This window comes from Harpia harpyja, chromosome 13, assembly GCF_026419915.1.
Source record: "Harpia harpyja isolate bHarHar1 chromosome 13, bHarHar1 primary haplotype, whole genome shotgun sequence".
Taxonomy (NCBI): domain Eukaryota; kingdom Metazoa; phylum Chordata; class Aves; order Accipitriformes; family Accipitridae; genus Harpia; species Harpia harpyja.
The window spans coordinates 5,576,206-5,595,617 of NC_068952.1; the positions used below are offsets into that span (position 1 = coordinate 5,576,206).

The window sequence follows — 19,412 nt, forward strand, 5'->3', positions numbered from 1 at the left end:
GACAAGCAGAAGATGGGGCCCAAGATCTCCTCTTCAGCTCACTCTTTCCCTAACGTTGACTTCTGCTGAGATTCTGGAACCAAAAAGGGGAAAGAGGGTGGGAAATCAATTTAATTGCAGCTTAGTAAGCAACTGTGCTAAGTGTTGCTGGCAAAATCTGAACATTTTGCTGTGAGAGAAAGGGGGGGAAAATGGCTTTTTCATTGCAGGAGAAAGTGGATTGAGAGCAAACCCCCCCGATCATCTGCTCCTCCTCACCCCTTCCTTCTTTAAACAGGAGGAAGCCAGCAAGAAACACAGAGCTAACGCCAGCAATCTCCCGCTCACGCTACTCCAATTAATAGTCAATCCGCTGCACCCTTTGTCGTTAGGCTACACGTAATTACCCCTTCACGCAAACATCTTTCTTAAACAGATCCTGCTTTTGCTTTCTCTGCAGATACATTCCCCATAATTGGTTTTATTGCACCAAATGCTGGGCTGCCCTCGCGGAAGGGAAATGGTTGTAACTGTGTTTCTCTCTCCCAGCAGCAGTAGGTTGCTTTTGCATTTCCATGGCTTCTCCCAAGCTTGCTTTCTCCCCGGGCAAAGAGACTAGAGCACCCAGAACTACCAATCTGGCATCCCCTGGGCTGCGCGCACTGGACACAGATCCAAGAAGAACACTCTGCTCGCACCACCTCTGCTCAAACCCCGTATTCAGCTACCCGGGGATTTGCTAGCCTGGGACAAAAATGCAGCACCTGCACTTACACGGGCTTATAAGACGGTGCTGTTTGCAAGGCTGCCTCTCCCAGCGCTGCCCTTCCAGCGTCTGCGTTCGCCCAGCTCACGCCTGCTAAACCACAGCAGCTCAGCAGAGCGTGCCCTGCGTGCTCTGCTCTATGCCTAAATGCAACCTTTCAGCTTTGGGAGGGATGGAAAAACTCTAGTCCCCGTACCATAAAACGCTCCACAGACCTGCCTTCCCCAGGCACGTTATTCCCGTTTATAGCCCTCACCCTGCAGCCATCCCGTGTGTCAAGTCCCCCTGCCCGTGGGGAGGCACGCGTCACGCTGCAGAGCCAGGGTCAAGAGACGTCTCGGCAGAGCAAGAGGAAGCAAACCCAGCCAGGACAGGCCCTGGGCCATGAGCACATCAAAATCAATCAGGATGATGTTCTCTTATCATGGAAGGGAAGAGCGAGAAGGAGAAAACAGCCTGGGTTTTTGAGTAAATAATCCACCTCTCTACGTATCTGCCGTGGTTTAACCCCAGCCAACAGCTAAGCACCACGCAGCTGCTCACTCACTTCCCCCCCACCCAGTGGAATGGGGGAGAAAATCAGGAGGAAAAAAGGTAAAACTCATGGGTTGAGATAAGAACAGTTTAATAGAACAGAAAAGAAGACACTAATAATGGTAATAACAACAATAATAAAATGGCAATACTAATAAAAGGATTGGAATATACAAAACAAGCAATGCACAATGCAATTGCTCACTACTTGCCAACCGATGCCCAGTTAGTTCCCAAGCAGCAATCCCCCCTTAGGCCAACTCCCCCCAGTTTATATACTGGGCATGATGCCACATGGTATGGAATACCCCTTTGCCAGTTCGGGTCAGCTGTCCTGGCTGTGTCCCCTCCCAACTTCTTGTGCCCCTCCAGCCTTCTTGCTGGCTGGGCAGGAGAAGCTGAAAAATCCTTGACTTAGTCTAAACACTACTTAGCAACAACTGAAAACATCAGTGTGTTATCAACATTCTTCTCATACTGAACCCAAAACTTAACACTATACCAGCTACTAGAAAGAAAATTAACTCTACCCCAGCCAAAACCAGGACAGTATGTGAGGTGGTGAAAGGATAAATAGGAAAAAAATCTTCCCTGATAGTCAGCATCTCTCTCAAGCGTGGAGACACTTCACAATATCTGCGCTGTGTCTAGGATGCCTTGGCATCCAGACACAGAACTGATTTTGGAGACCTCCCTGTTCAAAAGCAGGACTTTCTTTTGTCAAGCCCATTCCTTAGGGTCACTAAAGGCTCAGGGCCACAAATGAGCCAGAGCTGAGCCCTCCTAAAAACCCAGCTGCAGGGACAAAGGCTTGGACCCTTCCCTGTCACCTACCAAGGGGATGCCATGCCGCACTGCCATGCCAGCCGGCAAGGGATGCTGCAGCGCAGAGCGATCCCGCTGGCAACATGTGGGGTGCTCCGCAGGGACCTCGCCAGGAGAAGCAGATTAGAAGACAGACCATGAAACTCCTGAGCCCAGCTCACCCCGGGAGCATCACCACCTCTGGCACCCCTTCAGAGCACAGCGGCAGGACTTTTCCAGCTCTTTCTATCCTTCCAGAGCAGAATAAAAAATATTGTTCTTTTTCTGGTGCTCAACATCTCTTGTCAACAAGACACATACCAGCTGCATAGAAATTTATTTCGTATCTTACCAGCAAAGAAGCAGAATCCTTGCATCTTCTCCCTCCTTCCCTGATATATTTTTTTTTTAAAGCACCAAGCTAGGAAAAGTGCCTGGACATCCTGATGCTCACTGTTTTGCAAAGCAAACAGGTCTTGTTCAATCAATATTTATGCCCCCATCAGTCACAGCCGCAACACAGAGCTCTACCAGAATGTAATGGGGGTAAAATTCATTCATTGCAATTACCAATGAAAAATTAACAGGGTTTTCATTGACTGCTTATTGTTTCACAGGTATCTCAGAGAGCACCTTGATATGCAGTGGGTAGATTAATTAAACGAGACATACAAGACAGGCTGCTCACCATTTGTCTGCAGCTGGTTTAGTAGCCGAGGTGACTGGGTGCTGACTTTGGCAGGACTTCTCGCCTCGCTCCTGCTCCATGAGGATGCAGGTATCCGAACAAGGAGGTGGCCGTGCTGGGAAAATCTCTTTCCCAAGCCCACCAGAAGGAAGGCAAGCGCTTGAGAAACAGCACCGTTGATGCACCAGACCTGTCCCATTTGGTCCCACAGACGAGGACAGCTTGGGCATGGTCTTCTGTTTTGTACTTCCACATCCATCACTAAATACACCAGCAGTAGAGAGCAATGGGATTCCCACCCCACCTCCTGCACCAGCAAAGGTCTGGACATGCTAGAAAGCCTGGGTTTGCTCCTTGAGATTTCAGGGTGGGATTTCACCAGCAAAGCATGACAGAAGTTTCCTCTTCTCTCCCATCCTGGACCTACCCATGCCCCCAGCCAACACCAGCTTCCCTGGTATTAAACGCTCTGCCTTTTTGTTCCCAACAGCTTTGCCACTTCAATCCCATAATTGTTAAGATCTGAATTTTTGCAGGATACACAGTTATTTTAATCTGTTAAGTGGCTCTGCTGCTATAAAACTGACAGGAATTTAATATCTGGAGACTGTCAGCTGAGCTCCAGGTGCTGAGGCTTTCTAGATGGCGATGATGCAGAAGGAAGCGCAGGCTGGTGCGAGGCACACAAGCGCAAAGCTGGCAAGCGTCCCTTCACATCGAGGTCTGATCCTGCAGGATGCTGAGCATGCCAGAGCACTTGGAGCAGGCAGAAAGGGTGCTGAGCCTTTTGTCATCTCCCAGGAGCCATCCCCCAGCTGCATTTGCACACACTCGGAAAGGAGCTGTTGCATTGCAAACGCTAGTACAAGTCAAGTATATCAGGTCACTTTTTTTAATAAAAGGAACTTTTCCTCGGTAGCTTTTCTCCTGTGATCCAGCCCCTGACGGACCCGCATTCCCTCCAGAGGCTGTCAGCTGTGCTTCAGCCATTCATCAGAGGGAGCAAGCCAGCATGCAGGAGGGAACAAAGTGAAATAAAACCCCCAAACCCAACAAAAAAAACTCTTTGTGCCCCTCCTGCACACACTGCTGGCCCCGAGCACCGGAGCCCAGACCCCCCGCCAGCCCCTCGCTGCTGCGGGGCTCTGCTATACAGTCAGCTCCCCACTTCATCTGGTATGGATTCACCAGGTGGAGAAGATGAGATGACCAAGGGGTTGTCACCTACTCCTCTCGGGCTCCCTCGTTAGCATCCCCCAGGGCCGCACGGCTGCAGCCTGGCACAGGCACCGGCACAAGCCGGGGGAGCCGGCACGCTAGCAAAACATCACCGCGGAGCCAGCTACACGTACTCCTCACAAATCAATTTGGGAATTTGCTTGTAATTAATCCCGCGTATCAGTTCCTCTCATTATTTCTTAATGTAATTAAGTTATTAATTTATACGTCCCCCCGCCCTTCCCAAAGCAAAGGGCCGGATCAGAGGGAGGCAGGGGAGATGGACCTGCGCTACCGCCCGGCCACGAGCCCAGATCACCGGAGCACATGCCAAGCCCCGACACCGCTTCCCTGTGTGACTTCAGGTGGGTCACCGGCAGCCTGATTTTCCAAGAGGGCTGAGCAATTCCAGTTCCTCTGGAGTCAACGAGAGCCAGAAGGATACAAAGTTCAGTTAACCTCTCCAGGTCCTGGTTTATCCTGCCGGGGCAGGGAGACAAGCTGGAACTAATTAATGTTTGCAAAGTATTTTGAAACCCTCTGCCAAAAGGCAGGGAGGGCAGGAGGCATCGACAAGTCCCAGCTCATCCGTAACCCCGACCAGCCCCGCATCCTTACACCTTCATCCGTCAGACTCGGCTCTCCTCCAGGCTGAGCCCACGGCAGCTAACCAGACACCCGGCCGGGCCGTGCGGGCAATGCACCCTGGCAGAGGCAGGCACACCGCTACGGCTCCTCAGCCAATTTACAGGACTTTATAAAGGGCAGGGAAAGGGCAAGGGCAAGTTTCGCTTACTGCACTAATAGGAATTGACCTGCCCTTTGAAAAAGAGAAAAAAAGCCCAAGCGACAGCAGTAATAACAGCACCGGAGGGACTGGGGAAGTTGTCCCAGGGACAGCTTCACGGTCCTAAATGGAGCAAGTTATTTTCTTCCATACCCTACCAGCCCTGCAAGGTTACTACACCCCACAGCCAGGAGGGAGTCCCACACCCTAAAATCCAGCCTCAGCCTGCTTTGGCCGCCCCGGCATGTACCGCCAGCAGCTGCAAGCGGCAGGGAGGAGGAGGAGGGAAAGGAGGCGGCAGGGATTGAGGGGAGCAAGGGCTGGCAAGAAGAAGGGGGGCCCTCTGAGCCTGCCTGCCACTGGGCAGCAGTGAGAGATGCATGGAGACAGGATTAGAGGGGAAAAAGAAAAAAAAAAAAGAGGAGGTGAAGCCAAGTTAGCTTAAAACAGATGACTGCGCCTACCTCTTTGTGCATGAGCAGCTTGGGAAAGCTCAGCTACCGCCGTCGGACCTGCCCTGAACAGCCGTCCCGCTGGGGCCACGAGAGGCCAAGCCAGCAGTGTGTTTCGAGGGTAGGCAGGACCCAAAGACCGCAGCGGACCCCTCACCCCGAGAACCTGCTCCTTGGATACCTTGCCAACCCCAACATATAGCTCTCTGGCTATAGGAAAAACATCCCAAGTCTTCCTTCGGGAAGATGAGTGCTGGATCTGGCACAAGATTAGGGGTAAAGGGGGGGCGCAGACCAAAATAACAGCGATGGATGGGCAAGCCCTCCATGCAGCCGAGGGTGGCAGCTCCACGAGCAGCAGCTCTGCCGCTGGCCCTTGGCAAGCCACCAACACGCCACAGCCTGCCGGCAAGCTCGGGCACCACGGCCTTCCAGCACCGGACACGTGCCGAGAGCCCTGCTGGGAAACTGGCATGGGCAGGAGGAGGCATTACCAGCTGGAGCCTAACTAGAAGGGTCTAAAGGTTAAATCCACATGAGGCATGATATATGGTGTGCATATGGCCACAGAAATAAAGCTTGATTGAGAGAGAAGGCAGAAGGGAGAGGGGGGATAAAAAAAAAAAAAAAACCCCCATCAGAAAACGCGGCCAGGAAAGTTGATGCAGATTTGCTCCATTTTTCCACCATAGCTGCGTTGCAAAGTTTGCACTGCCGTTAGCAACCTGCTACCTCCACTCGTTTCTTGAGGAATTTGGGAGGACAACTCTGACTGCTCAAGTTTCCATCATTGGCAGCCGGTCCCGCTGGGAATGGGACACACCGCCAGGCTCCTCTCTGGACCACAGCATCCCTGCCTCTGGTACCCAAGTCAGCTCTGCAGCCGTTCAGAGGGGTTAACTGAAGTGACACCATGTCCCCACGCTCACAACCAGCTTATAATTCATACTGCTCAAAAGCGGTTTCCAAAGCCAAAAAATGTAATGCATTAAAAAAAAAAAAATTTTTTTTAAAATCAGCACTGTATGGATCTCAAGGGGATGCAACTGTTTTGATGGAAAATTCAGAGGAAATGAAGGAGAGGCAATTTTAGCAGTCAAATTGCTGGAGTTATGGCAACTTGGCAGTTGCAGCTTCGAAACTCAGGGCCTGATCCTGCGTGACGGGAGAAGTTTGCTTCGCCAGCTGTGGGAGCCCAGCCTGGCCCCTAACAGCATCAGCAACCTGCACCTCAGGGTGGGGGAAGCCTTGAATGGGAGCAGAGAGCCAAATGGGCTACAAAACAGCAGCAATTCAGCTGCAGCTGCTGCTAAGTGAGAAGCAAGGTTCACTTCAAGGAGAATATAGGAGCTCACATCAAACAGAGGAGGTCTTATTTTGCAATTTTTAAGAACGCAGTGCAGACAGAAGCCTACTGACACCAAAGCATAGTTATGGTTAAGAAAGGGCTTGTCTTCTAACTCTGTTTTCAGTGACTTATTGCCTTCCCCCGCTTAAATAAATAATTATATATAGATTTATTTATTTATTTTGGGGCCTGAAATTGCGTAGATTCATTCCCCTCTGCTAGGATTGAAAGATTTCTGAAAGCCTGAGAAAACCTCCTCAATCATTTTTATTTAAAAAACATGGAAAACCAATAATTCCTCAGGAGGAAAAAATCAAAGTAAGCTTTATGAGTTCTGACTTTTTTTTTTTTCCCAATCAAGCCATTAATTCAGTTGCAGAGGTGACACATATATGACACTCTCCAAAGACCTGGCCAACACATATAGTTGCCATATGCCACGGGCCAAACGCTCAGTTGGGTGTCACTGGTGCAAAAAAGGGGCTGAGGGCTCGCAGCCTTCCTCTGCTGCGATAACCCTTAATCTCAGCAGATTTTCAGGACCTGGGCTCTAACCCCGATTAATTTATTCAAGATTTACAACACTGTAACTAAGAGCAGCATCTAATCCGCCTCCTTCGGCAAGTTAACCCTCAGCGAAGCTCAGGCTGCTCTCAGCCATGAGACCTTGCTCAAACAACACTGATTGCAGCTCCCCTGCTTTTCACACTGTTTGGGCAGCGAAACTCCTCTGTTTCACTCCCTGTGTCGAGTGGGATGCTCTTCGCATCTCGCCCGTGCTGTCACTCCGGTGCACGCCGGGGACTCAAAACATGCCACAGAAACACGCAACTGCACCCTTCTCCCACCCAGGCTGAGACTTACAGGGCAACACTCCTACCCACGCCCTGCCTTCAAACAAAAACCGTAATTAAAAAAAGACCCAGAGGTTTAACCCGGCTGATGCACCTGCAGCTCTGCCAGCCGACGTGCCCCAACCATGGACCACCTAAACGCTCTCCCATCTACTCCCCTCTCGCTTCGGATGAGGGAGAAGATCGAGCCCTTCTTGTTTAGGAAAGAGCTCGGAAACGCTGCGCGACCCCTTCACCCGGGCCAGGTCGCCCGTGCCCCACGGGTGACATAAACCACGCGCTTCGTCTTCTTGGGGTGCGCCGCTCCCCAGGAACCCCAGGCCCGAAGCGAGGGATGCTCGAAGTTGTTGGCTGGGCACAGGGCTGCTACCGCCGGCCCCCCTGCCACCCCCACGCCCGCACCCGGGGCTCGGGGACCCCCGACGGCTGCAGCCCCCGGTGAACCGCGGGGCGGAGGGCACGGCTGGGATCCTCCGCTGCCCGAGGCCGGGCAGGGGTAACGAAAGGGCCCGACCCCCTGCTAGGGGCACAGAGCCGGTGCAAAACTTTAAGGGGAGCGCGATGGGGTGGGGGTCCCGCAAACCGCCGGCAAGTTCTCCCCCGGGCGGCGGCGGCGGCTGCGCGCCCTGCCCGCCGGCTCCGTCTCGCCCCGGCCCCGCCGCCCCTTCCTTACCTCCGGCGTGTGCCCCTCGGCTCCCGCCGCCTCCAACTTCCTCCTCGCCCCGAAGAAGAAGAGGAGGAGGGCGGCGAGCCAGAGCACCCCCAGCAGAGACAGCGCCAGCCGCCGCGTCGGCCGCCTCATCCTCGGGAGGGGTGGGAAAAGTGTCCGGGGGGCGGTGAGGGGGGGGGATGAAGGGCCGGGGAGGGGGGGAGAAGGGGGGTGGGCGCCTCCGGGGGGCAGCGGGAGCGGGGCTAAGCGGGGAGGAGGGTCTCGCCCGCCCGCCTCGGAGCCGGCGATGCGAGTCCCGGGCTGTGCATGCTCTGCAGGGGAGGGGAGGAGGAGGAGGAGGAGGAGGAGGAGGAAGAGGAGGAGGAGGCGCCGGGCGGGAGGAGGGGGGCTGGAGCCGGTACCGGAGTCGCTCGCCGAGGGAAGGTGCTGGGCGCAGCCCGGCGGGCTGGCACCCCGGGCCCGCCGCGGGAGGTGCGGAGCCGCGCCGCTGCCCTGCTCGCTCCGCCGGGCACCGCACCGCACCGCGCCGGCGGGGACGCGGCCGTCCGGGGACGGGGACACCGAGCACAGCGGTTCGATGGGGGGGGGGGGGGGTGTAACCGGGGACGCCCATCTCTCTCCCCTCCCACGCACCGCGAGTGGGTCCAGGCCGCTTCCCAGCGCCCCCGAGCCCAGCGCGAAAGGATGCGCGGGGCCGGGCAGAGCCGCGGCGAAGTTGGCCCGGGCCGGTCCCGGTCCCGGTCCCGGTCCCCGTCCGGCTCCGGGGCGAGGGGAGGCTACCGTTCAGCAACACACAGAGAAGGCTCAGACATGACGGGAAGATTAATTTATCCAATTGAAACAGCAGGGGGAATTCAGGTAGGTGGAATTTAATTACTGGATTTAGAAGAGAAGATGTGAGTCTCCGGAGCTGTCAAGAGCACTTAAAAAATAAAATCATAATCATCAGCTGTTAGTATGCCGGCAGCAGTTCGGTGCCAGCCCTCAGCCATCATCCCTGTCCCGTGGGGTGTTCCCTGCTGGCTCCACACACAGCTTCGGCACAGCAAGCCTGTCCGCACAGGGCAGCCAAAGTGCGAATTACAGACATTGCTAAGAGAAGGGAAAAAAAAAAACCAAAACCCAAACCAGAAAAAAAACTCCAGAAAAGAGCTGCCTCACCCAGTTGTCCCTGCTCACCTGCCTGACTGGCTGCTCTTCTGATCCTGCCACTGACAAGCATTGCACGAGCTGAGCAATCCCTTGCAGAAGACATTAGAGAATAAATTAAGTATTGGAGCAGATGTGAGTCATTCATGTTAGTAGAAAAACTATGGAACAAACCCCATAAAAACAGGAATCCATGCATAAAGTAACATATGGAATGAATTGGAGATAAGATGTCAAATGCTGGGAAGTCCAATGCACATGTTGTAAACAACCTCTCCTATGCATTTCCCACACACTCCTCCTGGTTTTATTATTTCCTGCAGTTGTTTTCTGTCACTTGCTAATTTATCATTTGTGATCTTCATCCTCTGTCCTCCTCTGATTTATTTCCAGGGCTCAGTAAGCCCTTCTCCCCTAACATAATCCATGCCTCTCAGGCCCAACATTCACAGAAAGATGCCCAGATAAAAATTTCATTAGCATCCACAAAAAGGGACATTTCTCTTTCTTTGTTTTAAGGCCATCTGACTTTGAAACGCCTTTACCAGAATGTTGAAATCCAGGTCCAGCAGGCAGGCTTAGGTTGAACTTTGTTTTACAACAACGTCAGCAGCGCAGCCAAGCGGGAGCAGAACTAACCGGGTGGGAAGAGAGCGGAAAGCCCTCACGCCCTGGCGAGCCACCAGCTTGACATAGCATGGGAAGCCCACGCCAGCCTGAAAATGCCACCTCTTCCCATGGTGCCCATCATTTGTGACACTAATTAACCTTCCTCAGCCCTGTGCTCAGGGTAGCAGGACCACCAAGCTCTGGCTCTGCCACGAGACATCTCTGCCCAACCTAGAGGGAACCCGCAGGTATTACTTTCTTCCCCAGACTGTTGCTTTATGCTTTCTCCTGAAAGTTAAGGTGAAGCACCTGAGCAACTTTCAGCAGCTGAGGCACATCAATGGTGGCCTTTCACATGGCTTATAGTTATTTTCTTACCTTCTGCCTAACCCAGCTATTGGCATAGGCTGGTTGCTGGTTCTCACATACCTCCCTCTAACCCTTTCACAGCAGGAATGGCTTTCTAACCAAAAAGATCATCTTGCCACAAGTAGAAAGTAGCTGCTGGCATTTTCCTGGCTGGGACAAAGCGACCTCGGCTGCTGTAACACAGCGTTCCCCCGACATGCTTGCAGAGGTTGCTGAGCTTTTCCTACAAGACCTCGCTCCATGCTAGGAGAGTTTTTCCAGATAAAGGCACCTGGGTGTTATCATTCAAAGCTGGATTAAAAACATCATCTTTTTTTGTAGGTCAGACTTTCAGCAGAAGTTATTACAAAATATAGGGGGGGAAATACAGAAAATATCAGGGAAGTACATTACAAATTAGATTACAGGTAAGGTAATAAATAGGACAGACCTGACAAAAATGCAATCAGATAATGCTATCTTATTACCTTGAGAAACAACTCCCTCTGCTGAGGGAAAGCTTTATTGGCAGGGCTTGGCATCGTGATGAATAACCCACTGTGCCCAGCCGAGATAACGGGCAAAGGCCTGACTCCCCCGCTGGCACTGCCGTTACACCAGCGAGGAGGGTGACGCTGTACAAATCCCTGCCTGCTGGAGCCCTGGGGCTGCTCTGTGCAGGGGTCCCGTGGTGAGACAGGAGATGCGAGGAGCTCTAGCAATGCATGCCATCTCCAGGAAAGTGTATTCCTCCTGACCGTGTGTGCGTGTGTGCTGGGACAGATAATATACCGAGCAGACGATGGTAACGGCTATTTAAACAAGAATAAGGCAAGAGTACAAATCTCTAGGTTCAGCGTTATTTGAAGTCATGGACTTTCAGAGACATGTATAAAAATCCTACTGCAATTCCATTAAAACCATGGCAATAAAAAAAATCTTCTGTTTTATTATTGATACCTATCTTCCCCATTTTTCTAATTTTTCATCGGGGTCCTGCCTTTAAGTAAAGGGTGGTAAGGGAAAGTAGCTCTCCTCACTAGTTCAAGGGCATCTGTAAAGCACATTTGAAGGGAATTTCATCTCACCAGGTCTACAAACCATCTGGGCACTGCTTCAGTGCAGTTTTTACTAGGAATACTCCTGGGTTTGAGTTTGGTTCACATCTGAGATTCCCATCCACTGAGAAAAAACATGTTTCTTTTCCAAAAGAATCGCAAATAGTTTGCAGTTTCTTCTGAGAAAGTTGCAAAGGGCTTAAACAGATACATTCAAGAAGTGATCAGGTGAAAGGATCAAAATCTATCCCCAACTTGGGATGCTGAGGAGTCTCGGCTGAACATCCCATGTTGTTGTAAGATGGAGTAACCCCACCGAGCCCTGGCTGAAAAGGGGCTTCTAGGACACAGAGCTCCACTGCCAGGGTAGGATCTGGCACGGTCAGTGGTTTGGGGCAGCCCAGCTCTCACTGCTGTTCATGGCAGCGCAGGTTCCCCACGAAGATGTGCCGCTTGCAGTAGCAGATACATCAGAAAGAGTATGTTTGCAAAAATAAGAGATCAGCGTTTGAAAGGGACAGCATGGTAATATGTGGTTACACAGGGAGATGGATTTCATTCAGTGGTCAACAGCACCCTTGTGGTCCCTGCTCCAGGCTTGGGGAAAGAAGCTAATACAGAAGTTTCTCTCCCACCCCTGGAAGAGGGTGTGCTACACCTACTGAATTTAACCGCACTGAGGACAGGGCCAGGAGAGGAGGGAGAGCACATCAGACTGCTCCCAAATAGCTGTTTTGGCAAGTGCTGAGCCTTGGCATGTTTCACAAGAAGCCCAGCTGTCCCTCGCCACCCAGCAGCCGGGGTGCCAGCCGAGGTGCAGGGCCCCCAGGAGAGCAAGCCAACACATGCCCCTGGCCCAGGCACCATCCCAACAGCCCCGACCTGCTCCCCGGGGATGACTCAGAAACCATTTGCTACTTGTCTAGGGGTGGAGCTGTGCTTTGAATGCAAACAGTCATATCGGTGACTCTTTCAGGTTTATATTTAATACAGGAACAAAAATCCCTTTTTGGATCTGCAGCTGTTCAAAAGCCTCCGGGTCACATGGTCTGTTCCTAATCCGGTCAACGTGGGCAGAAGAAGGGGAGAAGCCAGCAAGTCCTTTGCACGGGAGCAAGGAGAGCTCGTTGCTTTGCCGTGGGGCTCCACCAGCTCTGCGGCACTCGTCACCGCCGTGCCTTGGCCCCATGGCACGTTGCTGCAAGGATGCAAGCGTGTACGGAGCTGGTGGTTCCGAGCTGCAGCTGCCATCACACACAGCCCTCAGGGTTGTGAACGGCAGCGAGGACTCTCTGCCACATCAGGCAGTACCCTACCATCTCAAAAAGCAGCTTCCATGATGGCTGCTGAAGATACTGTGAACATTATCCCACATTTTTGTGGCAGGTAAGCTCTACCTTTGCTTTTGTGCTGTAAAGGGAACCAAAAAAAAGACAATGTTCTCCCTGTGTGCCCTCAGAGAAGACCACAAATGTTAGAGACAGCTCTGGCCTAATACCAGGAAAATTTTAAGTTGAAGTTCTTTAAAAATTAAAAGCTTTATAGTTGGCTGTCTCCTTTCCCTCACCGAGGTAACAGAACTGTAGCTTGTCCTACATCTGCAGCCTAAACTGGAGGGTCAAACGTGAAGCTGTGAAGCACTCACCTTCTCCACTCGAGCGATGATATCGCTGTGCACCTCCTCACCTACTGCTTCAATCAGAAAGGGAAATGGAGGAATTGCTGCAGGCTTTTTGCCACTATTGGTGTTGCAAGCAGATCTTTTTCAGTAACCGTAAAGGATTTTTTTTGTTTTTAATTAAACCGCAAGCATTCTTCTCTAGCAAACTTTCCACGATGGCATCTCCAGTTAATTAAAGGTTTAAGCTGTCAGGAAATGCTATGCATAAAAAAAATAAAATAAAGAGGAGAGATACTTTAATAATATTTGTTAATTGAAGTTCTCACAAGTCAGCTGCATGAACACAAGCTGTTCCCTGAGTAGGTGGGCACCAGCACACATCCAGACATTCACCTGCAGTTTCTACAAGTCAGCCTCCCACCTTCAGCCTAGCTCGTGTGGCACCGATGCATGAGGTAGTGCTGAGCTCCCTCACCACTGGGACAAATGCAAAGACTTCTCCATAGCGAGACTGGAGGAGGGTGAAAGAATTCTTGCCTACCACAAGGTATTATATCTTGCATCTTTAGCAACTGCAATCAAATGGCCACCCACTTGCACTTGTGTTTAATTCACATTCTCCCCAGTCTTTGTCTCCATTTGCTGGAGCACAGGTTTTTCTGGATTAGATGCAGCCTTTTTACTAGCTCCCAGCATTTCCAGGTGCCCAGTGGTGCCAGTACAAGCAGGTGTGGGATCAAGGGCCAGAGCAATGGGAGATTTGAAGGCAGACACATTGACTTCAGCATGTGGCTGGGGGACATTTTAGGGAGCACAAGAAGTGATCCCTTGGGCAGTGCTCTTCCACTGTGGCCACCTTCAGTGCTGTTCACTGGTTGCTTTTGACCAGCCCTGCTTTTGTGTAGCTTATTGCCACAATAGAGTTAAGTCTTCTGGGTCCTGTCTGTCTCCAGATGTCTCTGGTGGTTGATACTGTCTCCTGATGCTCCCCAACACAGGAATTTTCTGGGAAAAGCCCATGGATAAGTGATGGCTGCTGATCCCACAGCCTGTTTTCAGTGTTTTGGCCAGGGGGAAGCTGTCTGGAACCAGGTCACTGCATCAGCAACCAGTGGCAGCCGCTGCAAATGGCCACAAAAAGCATTTGAGACAAAAGGCAGCAGATAGCTTTAAGGGCCAAGTTGCAGCAAACAATCACAACAAACACAAGCACAAACAAGCAAACACAGCACAGGGCAGATGAATCTTCACCAGTAGCACCTGAGCCTGTAAGGTCCTGGGCACCCTGCAGTCCTCGGCATAGCTCTGGCAGGCACCCATGCTCCCGGGGGACCCCAGTGCTGCTGTAACGCCACAGGGGAAGCAGAGCTGCTCAGCTGCCTCCTAAGGAGATGTGCTCCTGTGCGCAGAAAGCAGAGAACCCTGCCAGAATTCAGACCAAACCCTTTTTGTTACTCTGAGTATGCTAAATCAGTCCTTTTAGCCAGCTGCAGGACTATGTCCCTCAGACACATTCAAGCCCATAATTGTGGTTTGGGCAGGTGACACTCAGCAGAATAAAAAACAAGTCAGATGATGGGTGAGAGAACACATTAGCCAAAATAAAGCTTTGCCCTTAAAGCACCTTTAATGCCTCTGCCCTTTTGTGTGCAGGTGTTAAGCAGACTCCAGAGCCAAAGCTCTACTTCTGTGATAAGCGTGGCCTGATGCCAACTGGGATTTAGGCATCTATTAACACAGCTGGCAATATGTAATATTGCACCAGGCGTTTTGTGGGAAGGAGCGTTTTCACAGCTGGATGAAAAGTTTTACCCTCGTCTTCCTCCTAGAAAATTTTTCATAGAAAAAATTCTTGACTGTTCATCCCTCCCCTCTCCTGAGGGATCCAAAAACTGAAGAGAGTGAGCCACACACCACCTAACTTCTTAAGCTTTCAATCCCATTATTTAGGTGAAGAGTCTAGGAACAGACATTTCTTCCATATACAATCCAACACTTTAAGTATAAAGATGGAGTGATTTATATTTGATGAGGCAATCTCCTGCTCTCAACGCAAAAGCTCCAAGGGGCTAACAACTAACATTGCATCTCCTTGAAAAAGAATTAAAAGCAAGAGGTTACTCTGTGCAAAAAGAGTGCATAACGTCAAGATCTACACGTGCTCCACGTCAACCTTTTCATGGGATCCACTGTGATCTCCTACAGGAAAACACACACGGTGCTACAAATCCTGCCTACCTACCAGGGAACGATATTCTACCCTGAATGTGCTCAGGTGGATTAACATCTCATTTCCCATCACCAAATCATTGCTGTTGGTTAGAAAGCAAAGCAGCAGCTTGATTTCCCCACTAGCAGGACAAAATTTCAAGGCTGCTGTTTAGAAAACAAAGTAATGTTTAATTGCACACATTTGTTTTGCTGTTATTGAGCAAGAACAAGTTAGAAGCCCAACAGCATTATTTTTCCTTCCCTGCATAACACCTCATTAATGCATTCAAACCTGTTAGAATTTGTTAGTCCCAGAGGCTCTTGTTGAACCAGAACGATCAATAGATGCAAACAGAGCAGGTAAAGAGGCAATCAGGGTCCTAGAAAGTTGAAATATTTTCCATTAGGACACCATAATAACTTCCCCTGAACAAGCATTTCAACAGCTGGTGCTACAGCAAGGGGACATCCCAGGTAGGAGCAACCCAGGCAAGACACATGAGGGAAGAAACGTGTCTTGATTTAACCACACAGAGCAAAATGTGCTCTGGACAGCAAGATGTGCTCCAAACAGCTTAGGCTATCCCACACAGGAGAGGTATTTCGCAGGAAATTCTGCATATGGGAGATAATTGGAGGAAACCGCTCCAAAGTTTCAGGTTCTGATCTCCTTGCAGTAATGAGCGCACAAGCAGATGATGCATATGCATGAGAACATAATTAAGAGTGGTAAAACCTGGAAGATTTTCAAACTCTATGGCAATTACCAACTTAAACACACAAAAAATTAAGATAGCCTTATACCCAAAGGAAAGTTATTATTCAAAGTGCCTTGCCTCATTATAGTTAGCTGGAGCTCAAACAGCAGGCTAGCGAGCAGGGGAGAGCTGCCTTCCATTAGCAGCAGGTGCTCTCCCTGGGACGGAGGCAGGGTGCTGACATGCTTCTGCTCTTGCCGAGACATCTCAAACAGTCCCAAAATGCTTTATCAGAACAAAAATAGAAAGCGGAGGGTGCACATGACTGGCAGCTTGGGCTCCCCTGTTGCTCTTTGGGCCTCTCTGGTGAAGAGCATTCATGGACAGAGAGCTACCCTGTGTAAATAGATTCACTAAATAAATGTGGTAATTATACTGAATATTATTCTCAGTAGAAACAGCAGCAGGGAAATGATTTGCATAAGAAATGTGGATTATTCATGTAAATGAATGTGTTATTTGTTTATAGAAAAGATTAAGTCTTGTCTAAAGACCTAGAACTCAGCTATACATAAAAGCTAAAACTTAACCAACATCTCATGCCTTCACTATGCCCTGCGCACCTTTATCAAATTCATCTTTGCAGGACTAGCTATATTTTTCTCATCAGTCCATTTTGCTAAAGCTCAAACTCCCCTCAGTCCAGGGGACAGTTAATCTTCTCTAGGGAGCCTGTTTTGGCTGCCATTAAAGTACCTTTACAGGAATTCAGGCTTTTAATCTTTGTTTCAGCAAGCTGAGCCTAGTGTCAGGAGAAAGAGGAGCGGTTTCTAGGTTTGAAGAGCTGTACAAAAAGCCTGACCTGGGAGGATGGATCGTTTCATTTTCTTCCCCCATGTGCTGGATGCAAGGAGGGGCTCAGGTCCCAGGCTGGCTCTGCCCTGCACAGCCCAGAAGCAGCCAGGAGTATCCTCAGTTTTGGGGGGCAATAGTATGTCAGGGCAGGCTAGCACAGCCTTGCAGCCCCCAGGAGCTGGGCTACTGATGGAGACACTGTGTGCCCACCTCCCACCCTCTGTGCCACCCCATGGCATGCTCACCCTTGGGTACCTTCACCCTGCTGCCTGAGCAATGCAGAAGGGTTTGATCGCATTGCAAAGACCTTCTATTAACATCGGGACAGCCTCATCCCTCACCACAGCAATCCCAAGCCCAGGGTCATTCAGCAAGGGAGAAACACCAACTTAACACAAAAAGCAGAAAGGCAGCCTTAGCTGACGCTGCAGGACCTTCACCCTGCCACTCACCCCTGCAAAACAGCCAGCTCAGCTCCTGGACCCATGCTGGGAAGAGCACAAGCACCCAGCACAGCCTCTTAGAAAAGCAGCTTTACCAACAATCAGGAGACCTTCTCAGTAGGCTTTGCCCTCAAGAACCTGTTAACTAGAGGCAGCTCTTCTTATATGACCAACCGTATCCTGGGCTGCATCAAAAGCAGCGTGGCCAGCAGGTCAAGGGAGGAGATTCTGCCCCTCTACTCCACTGGTGAGACCACCTGCAGTACTGTGTTCAGCTCTGTGGTCCTCAGCACAGGAAAGACACGGACCTGTTGGAGCAGGTCCAGAGGAGGGACACAAAAACGATCAGAGGGATGGAACACCTCTCCTATGAGGAAAGGCTGAGAGAGTTGGGGTTGTTCAGCTTGGAGAAGAGTAGGCTCCGGGGAGACCTTATTGCAGCCTTTCAATACTTAAAGCGGGCTTGTAAGAAAGATGGGGACAGACTTTTTAATAGGGCCTGTAGTGATAGGACCAGGGGTAATGTTTTTAAACTAAAAGAGGGTAGATTCAGACTAGATATAAGGAAGAAACTTTTTACAATGAGGGTGGTGAGACACTGGAACAGGTTGCCCAGAGAGGTGGTAGATGCCCCATCCCTGGAAACATTCAAGGTCAGGTCAGACAGGGCTCTGAGGAACCTGCTCTAGTTGAAGATGTCCCTGCTCATTGCAGGGAGGTTGGACTGGATGACCTATAAAGGTCCCTTCCAACCCAAACTATTCTATGATTCTACACACCAAGACATTGAGGAGAAACACACTCAGCTGATCCTAACTTTTATGCGTATGCAACAGTGTGAGCCACCTGAGGATCTGTTGCCTCTAGTTGCTTTAAATAATTTGAGAAAGGATGACTGTCTGCCTCACAGCAGGAAGGGCTTGATTTCCTGTCACGGTAAGCTCTCCAGTGACAGCTGTGTTTGTAGCTCAGGTTTTGGCACCTTAATTCAGCAAGGCGATGTGGACTTCTCAGCTTGCTTCAGCTGTTTCAGGTGGTCAGAGTTGATAGAAGTTCTTTGATGTTCTTCAAATTTATTGCAACATTTTAAGTAATTTAAAGAGTAGTGTTGAGGAATGGCACCCCCACATGGCCTTTCCACCAAATTTCTCCTGCGATTTTGTATTTCCAAGTACTTGTGCACCATTAAAAAAAAAAAAAAAAAGATGAAGAAATAGGGGTTCCTTCTACTGGACTCAGCAATTTATTCTTGCAGCATATGAATTATTTTCTGTTCATTCATCCCCTAAATTCTTTACGTGCTTAGCTATGTGTTAGTTTGATAGAGTATCCCTTTTTTTTTTGTATTTTATACAATTAAAGTTCTGCAAAACTCAGCGGTTTAAACTCTTGGAAACTTGAGCACATTGGAAAATATTGATCCAGACAGTGGAGGCTGTGAAGTGCACAAGCCTTGCTTCTGTACTCTGCCCTGCACAAGTAGAAGAGCAGGCTGAAGTGGAAACTGAGTTCTCAGTAATGCTCATTTCAGCTGTTCAAAAATCATGAGCCCTTCAGATCAAACTACTTTGGACATACATAGGGTTATTTCTGTTGTCCGTATTTGCCCGATAAGCATTGGGAGGCCAGAAGTCATGGTTCTCCACAGTCCCCGAGGATGAGCATCTTAACATCAGGCCAACATTTCTCCAGTATCACCGTAAGGCAGGTAGCACAATTCTGGTAGAAGTTGGCCACAACAGATGTGCTCAGCAAGGGCATCGCCTGGGTTTCAGAAAAGGGGTCTGTGACAAGCATGGCTCCAAGTTAAAATAAGATCTCCGATGGCCTGTCCCACCACTCTCGTGGATGCGGTCAGACCCCGGTGCTGTGACACGTTCCGACATGAGCCAGTTCCTGCGCAACTTCAGACATCAGCCTGCAGAGCTGGAGCTAAGGAACAACTGGAGCTAATGTTGGTCAGGGGATTGGGGGGCACACCTCAGCCCTTCAGTTTTAATCAGTTGGTACATGTGCACCCATGCCTTAAGAGTAGGAGACAGTTTTTAAGACTAGGGTTATGACTCTTCTGAGATGCGTGTAAGATTAAGGAGCACCAGGAAGAGTGTGTGATGTTGAGTTTGTTTTCTTTTTCCTTTTAAAAGGAAACACTGTAAGTGACAATAAACACCCAAGTTACAGAGAAGGCAACTTGAAATCTCATGCCAAGAGATGTGCAGCCCTTCAGATATTCACTGCATCCAGAATGGCCCATGGCCATTTCCGTGACCCTTTCTCTGGAAGGGGCATGCTCGTTGTGTCCTCCAAAGCTCTGCATCTC

General features: G+C 50.3%; 1 protein-coding gene across 1 annotated transcript in view; it reads right to left on the reverse strand.

The window, feature by feature from the left end:
* GALNT14 (polypeptide N-acetylgalactosaminyltransferase 14) overlaps positions 1 to 8,274 on the reverse strand; it is a 101,296-nt gene extending 93,022 nt beyond the window's left edge. Inside the window, exon 1 of the mRNA XM_052806796.1 lies at positions 8,104 to 8,274. Within this exon, the coding sequence (XP_052662756.1) occupies positions 8,104 to 8,232 (129 nt within the window). The 5' untranslated portion in view covers positions 8,233 to 8,274. The remainder of the gene's footprint in view (positions 1 to 8,103) is intronic.
* Positions 8,275 to 19,412: the final 11,138 nt, after the last annotated feature.